General features: G+C 43.5%; 1 protein-coding gene across 1 annotated transcript in view; it reads right to left on the bottom strand.

Moving 5' to 3' along the window:
* RNF175 (ring finger protein 175) overlaps positions 1 to 6,618 on the bottom strand; it is a 28,905-nt gene that overhangs the window by 1,996 nt on the left and 20,291 nt on the right. The window contains exons 6-8 of the mRNA XM_037496330.1: positions 6,195 to 6,315; positions 3,122 to 3,255; positions 96 to 197 (exon numbers count right to left, since the gene is read on the bottom strand). Of these exons, the coding sequence (XP_037352227.1) occupies positions 96 to 197; positions 3,122 to 3,255; positions 6,195 to 6,315 (357 nt within the window). The remainder of the gene's footprint in view (positions 1 to 95; positions 198 to 3,121; positions 3,256 to 6,194; positions 6,316 to 6,618) is intronic.

Genomic DNA, 6,618 nt, shown 5'->3' with positions numbered 1-6,618 from the left:
CCAGTTTTTTATTTTTCTTTTAAAACAATTTAGACTGAAAAATTCATCATCAGAAACTATTGAGATAATATTTGTAATGTTTTAAAAAAGGATACGGGTTACTGATCATCCTCTTCAAATCAACCTTCTCTTTGCAGTAAGGGCAAGTCTGCTTTTTACCAACAATACACCAACCTCGGATGCAGAATTCGTGAAAGCTTAGACGTATTGTTAGGGAACCTTCTGGATATTAAGGGCAGTGTCTGCTTCATGATGATGTAATGGAAATGATCCAGTTTCGGGGGCAGTGGGGGCTGTCAGTCATAACTGACTATGCACAACACTTTTCTAGGGAGATCTTGTAGCACCATGGAACCCCCAAGGTCAGTGAACTTGGAATCAAAGCTGCTATAGCTTTAGGACCCTGAGGGACTTAAGCTTCTTTGTCTTACTTGTTCTTCTTGCCTCATTTGATTCTCATAAGAATTAAATTAGTTAAAGAATGTGAAAGAGAATTTTACAGTGCTGTCTGTATAAATAAATCACTGCATTTCCCCATCTCATTGTGCATTTCTTGTACATTTCCCAATTCTTCATTTTGTGCATTACTCATTGCTTAGATAAGTTTATTTGTGGTCATAAACTTACACATATTTCTATTAGTGTCTCAATATTGGAGTGTTTTTCCTCAAACATTTTAAATTATTGATAATAGGCAGTTATTTTTAACAGAATATAAGCTTAATTAACTTCAGAAACTCTAGGCATTTACAAATCCATTTGTAGGCATCCTCTTGTGCAGAAAGCGGGACCCTTTGTCCCCAAGGTTGAGAATGAAACCCCAGCACCAAGGACTGTTACTAGAGCATATGTCATGCTCTATTGTAACTTTCTGTGAGCTTACGAGTCTCCCTTTGCCTTGTGCTACTGTGAGATTGTGTCTTACTCATCTCTGTCCTCAGGCCCTAGATACCTAAAAATGGACTAATCACTGAAAACGGATTGCTTTCTCAAATATGTTTCCCCAGGTTCTACAACATGGTAAATTTGGGACAGTGATTAACTATAATGAGTTTCATCCTGTTATTTGCTTATTTCTACCATGGTTGATCCCCCTGTGGTTTCCTGGATCAAGATCACGTATTCTCACGACTGTACTGAACACACACCCTTGAACAGCAAGGATGTGTCAAGCCTCACCTAACAAAAGGGGGAGCTTGGTGGTGTAGACAAGTCAAGTCCATGTTTTTGACTCCTCAATATGTGCAACTAAGAGCTTCCACTATTTTATATTCCTGGAATTGAGATCAATTTGTAATATGCTTGACAACATAAGGTGGTAGGTTATAATACAGCTTTGAAGCAAAACCTATATAGCCCTTCATTGCGTAGGGCTGGAGTACAGCCTCGTCTTCCAAATAGGTATGTAGTTCAGGGTCACAGAGCTGGCACTGAAAGGTCCAACTCTTGTTTAACCCTCTCTTTCGTCTTCAGTCTCGATCTGAATGGCCCCCACAATGGCAGGATCGCCACAGAGCAATGCTCGGGTTACTGGTTAATATGACTGGTTAATATGACTCATGTTTGCCCACGCCTCACTCCTATGACTCATGCTAAAATGGGTCATTAATAATACTCCCTGCAGAGCAAATTTCAAGGTGGCTATATTTCAGATTACATATGCACCATTTACAACAATCCCTAAGGGCTTTTAAAAGTGGAGAGAGAAAATATTTCCACTTGCAAATGGCAGAAGCGGCGCTGTTCCAACTTTTTGAAAAGTAAATCATATTTAAAATGAGGGCCAGACTTGCAAAATTTCTAAGAGTGATAGATTTTGGGAATGGTATCACACTGAAAAGCCATAGTATTCCATATGGGTATCGTGGTGTTCCTTATTTTGAAATGTTAAGGCTTTAAGTATTAGGCGAAGGGTTCCTGGGATATTTCAGATGCATTCAGCCGAGTTTTTTACTCTCAGGATTGAATAAATGGATTCTGTCCAAATTAAACAGAATTGAATCACAGCCTCTGAACATCTAGGTTTTACTGATGGAAGTAGGTGGCTTCAGAGGCAAAAGACAGATGGTTTAACCACCTCATCCTGCCAAACCTTTGAAATGACTGAGCATACAGCAATATTTTAAAATTGATATTGTACTATAAAGCAAAGACAAATGATGTCCTTTTTTCTATTCAGATAAAAATAAAATCTTGACTGTGGGCCAACCCAAACACACAGGTATCCAGAGCGCACCCTCTGCTTTCTCCAGGCTCCTGATCTCAGCATAGTTGGGGTCTTTCTGATTTCTGGAGTTTCCAGAGAATGCTGACTTCTAGGTCCAGGCTTGTCTGTCTCTCATACCTAAAGATCCCTCAGCTAATAGAGGACTCTTTGGGACAGAACCCACAGGCAGAGGAGTCAAATGGTCTGAGAACTCGGTCCTCCAGTTTTGGCCCCGCCCTTCTGCCTGCGAGCTCCCCTCTCTTCAAGACCCAAGCTGGTATCTGGCTGCCCGCACCACGGCTGAGGGCATGAAACTATGCACTATGCAGAGGGTTATTTGTAGGTAAAGCACACTTTCCTGTCCTTGGTTCCATGAGAGACAGACACCTGAGCGAGTGACCTGCGTTCTTCTGAGTGCCTGGAACGTCACTCTTGTTCTGGCCGCCAAGCCTCCTCTCTCCCACCCTTTCTTAGCTCTGGGTTCACTTACGGTTTCACCAACTTTCCCACCCAGGGTCCTGCACATGTGCGACAGCCTTCCTGTCAGGGCAGCAGTGAGACTCCTTTTTAAAAGAGGAAATGGCTGGAGGAGGAGGCTCTCTTCTAGCACTTCTTATGCAACAGGGATTACCAGGACTTCTCGAGAGAAAGATGCCCAGGAGGATGGGATGCTCAGCAGGCAGAGGGGTGGGGAGCTCAGCAGGCAGAGGGGTTGGGAGCTCAGCAGGCAGAGGGGTTGGGGGCTCAGCAGGCAGAGGGGTTGGGATGCGTAGAGGACTGACAGGGCGGAGGCGTGGGCAGAGGGTGATGAGCTGGTTTTCCCTGACTTGCCATCTCCCATCTCAGCACAGATCCCTTGAAAATGGCCTCCTGGCACTGGTATGATGAGCCCGAAGGGTTCCGAGAAAAGGATACACGTGCCTGCAGGAGAGCTGGTAGGTGTTTTCAATGAGCCCTTCTTCCTCAAGCTCCACTATGATCCTCTGCCCACAGACAGCGCATATGTTGTCCGCCAGGCTCCTCGTGGGCATCCCGCTGACGCTGTAGAACTGGGGGGGGGGGGGAAGGCCAGGGCAGCGTGGGGGCAGCAGGAGCTCTTCTCTGACCCGGGGAAGCCTGCCAGGTGTGGGGCACCTGTCCCTGTCAGAGTCCTTCCTGCTTCTTTGTTGGCTTGAAAGATTTTGTTTCCAGGGCAGGAAGCTGCCATGAGGTTAAGGTTCCCAGACAAAAACCCACTGACTCCAAGGGGCCTAGAGCACACTGCGAGTGTAACCTCCAGCCTAGCCCTGGCATCGAGGAGTCCTTCAAGAGCAGACGTTTTATCCAGGGCAGTAGTTCAGAACCACACAGGAAGTTTTTTTAAGTTTACCCAGAGCTTGACCCTTCCCTTTATTGTCCTGGAAATTCTGATTCAGCAATTTGGAGAAAAATTTTAAATTCCCTAGTGATGATAGGGAACGCCAGGCTAATCCCACTCGGAGGCGAAGCTTTCAGAAACCTAAGTTGGGAGACCCGCATCTTCCTAATGTTGGCACCATGTTAGAATCCCTACAAAGCATATTTTATTTTGTTTTATTTTTTTAAGATTTATTTATTTATGCATACAAGAGCTGAGGTACAGGCCAGAGGTGTGGGGGGTGAGAGAATTCACCAGAGACACAGTGGGGATTGACCGAAGTACACTGCTGAGGGGAACAGCAGGCAAGTCAGGAGAGGTCTGCTGCACCATGTGGTTATCTCCCCGGCCGGGGATCGAACTCATGCTACAGAGGCTGCGAATTGCTTCATAGTGCGGTGCTTAACCCCCTGCGCCACCAGGAGGCCCCCAAAGTGTATTTTAAAAATAAAACATTTACTTAAAAACAATTTTAGACTTAAAGTGAAGGTATGAAGACAGCAGAATCCCCATATACCACCCAGCTCACCTATTAACATCTTCTATTGTACCACACATTTATCATAATTAATGACCAGCATTGATAGACTGTTATGAACTAGAGCACATACTTTATTCAGGTTACTGAGTTTTAACCTAATGTCCTTATTTTGCTTCAGAATCCCATCCAGGATATCATTTAAATGTCATGTCTCCTTAAGCTTCAAACAGTACGTAGCCTTTCAGACTGGCTTCTTTCGCTTAGTAATATGTATTTACGACTCATCCTTATTTTTGCATGCCTTGACAGCTCATTCCATTTTCGTAGGGAGCTTTTAAGACAAAGCAGATGCACTGGCTTTACTCCCAGAGATTCGGATTTAATTAGTCTGGTGTGGAGCTTAGGCCCTGGTGTGAGGATGGAGATTGCTCCTCCTGTCCTCTGCCACAAGCACATGCACAAGTGAGCACACAGACATACACTCATCACCACCACCATCATCACCAGCGGCTGTGCCAATGATGTGAGGCTGTGGGTTTTATGTATTTGGTGATATAAGATGACGGTATGACAAGATGTTAAAACTAGTGGGGTGGATCAGGTAAGAAGTCTCTAGAAAGATGGTGCTTAAAGTCTTGGTTTCAGGCCTCCCTGGTGGCACAGGGGTTAAAGTCTCAGCACTATCAAGCTTTCACCAGCCACTGCAGCCTGATTTCAATCCGTGCCAGGCAGCTGACCCACATGGCACAGCAGACCTCTCCTGTCTCGCCCGCTGCTCCCCTCAGCAGTGTATTTCAGTCAATCTGCCTGTTCTGCTCCCCTCTCTGTCTCTGGTGAATCCTCTCACCCCCCACACCTCTGACCTATACCCCAGATCTTGCATGTATAAATAAATAAAAATAAATCTTAAAAAAAAATTGTTAAAATGGTAACTTAAAAAAAAAAACAGATTTGTTTTCCTTGTCAAATTGCATCTCCTCCTGCCTCACTGGCAAATGGAGGGCATACAGCTCTTTTTTTTTTTCAAGTACAAGAATATTTGGATATTTTTTAAGAGGGATGGGCTGCTACTTTTTGATGGAGGAAATGGAATGAAAATGCTCCCTTTGTGCTCACCTTAAACCTTATAAGAAAGGCAATCATCCAATAATTGACACATGGCAGGAGACTTCCAAAAGGCTTGTTGATCCAGCACTGTACCACATGAAGTGGATTCCAAGCTCCAGGAAAAGAGTATGACAGAGCTGACAGGGTGGACTAACAGATGGAGTGGGGATAAAGTCAAGTTCATGTCCACTTAGTCCTGCCGCTAAGTGGAGAGAGAAAACAGTCCAGAAGTTCACTCCTCTCTTGCCACTTACACAAGTTTTTCCATTTCATATCTGGCCGTGCACCAAGAGATTAGTGGAGGACAAAGATGTGGAATTCCTGAAGCCAGTGGGTCATCCCTAGAGCCCTTGGTTTCTAAGTTTTTAAGAGATGTGCATGTGTCAGACACAGATGAATGCTCTTAATATATGAATCTGGAATCCATCTAACCAAAAAATATGTCTATTCTGAATTTTAATTTTAAGAGAGTTAAAAAAAAAGCTACTAGGGATTTTTTTTTTTAATTCCAGAGAACAATATACAGTCGGAATACATTCTATACCCTTTCATAACTTCTAATTTTCAGATGCTGTGACAACTGATTTTTATGATATGCTACCTTGAGGCACTGATTGAGACTAAAGTGTTTTATGTAGAGTCAAATAGGACTTTTATCTGCATTAGGCAGTGTTGCAGGCAGAGGTAAAGGGTTTTGTTATTGTTGAATTTTTACTGATCCTTTCAGTGTTGGCAATTGGAGCATACTGCATAGGGTAACTTTCAGATAATTAGGTTATTCTACTTTAAAATAGATCTTATTTCCCAGCCACTTCATATGAATAAGAAATGTATTTTCTAATGACTTAGCAGAGACAATTTTTGATGCAAGGAGAATCCAGAGAGCAAATGGGCTGGGAGCACCAAACGGCACATCTTTTTCTGCACGTGGAATGCAAGTGTGTAAGATGAGACCATTTCTCCACACGCCATAAGTGGTTTCAGAGAATGAAAGTAACACTTACCCCTATAGTAGAAGCCATGTAATCCGAGCAGATCTCTGCAAAGTCTCTCCCCATTACACCGTAGTAGAGGCCATAGAACAAGGACACAATGCCAAAATCCATAGAATCTCTGGCCTTGATTCTATTGAAAATATCAGTGTAAAAAGATTAGAATGTGGCTTGGGATGGGGGAGAGGTGTGGGGTACAGCTTGGAAAATACTTCCTGCCATATAGGCAACAGAGTGGGGGGTATTTTGCTTTTCATGTATTTAGTTTTCCTTTTTTAAAATGAAAGAATTTAAATTTCTCTAAATTCCCCTTAAATTTTAGCACTCAGTGCTAAGTGGTCATTGCCATTCTTGAGAGAGTCTTCAAAGGGTTTTTAGTCAACCGTGCTGAGACCAGCCAGCTCTAACCAGCACCTCCCAAGCTCAGCTCACTTAG

This window comes from Talpa occidentalis, unplaced genomic scaffold, assembly GCF_014898055.3.
Source record: "Talpa occidentalis isolate TD23 unplaced genomic scaffold, MPIMG_talOcc4v2.1 talOcc4.8, whole genome shotgun sequence".
Lineage (NCBI taxonomy): Eukaryota > Metazoa > Chordata > Mammalia > Eulipotyphla > Talpidae > Talpa > Talpa occidentalis.
Note: the sequence above shows the minus strand (reverse complement) of the source record. Positions and strands in the feature narration are given on the sequence as shown.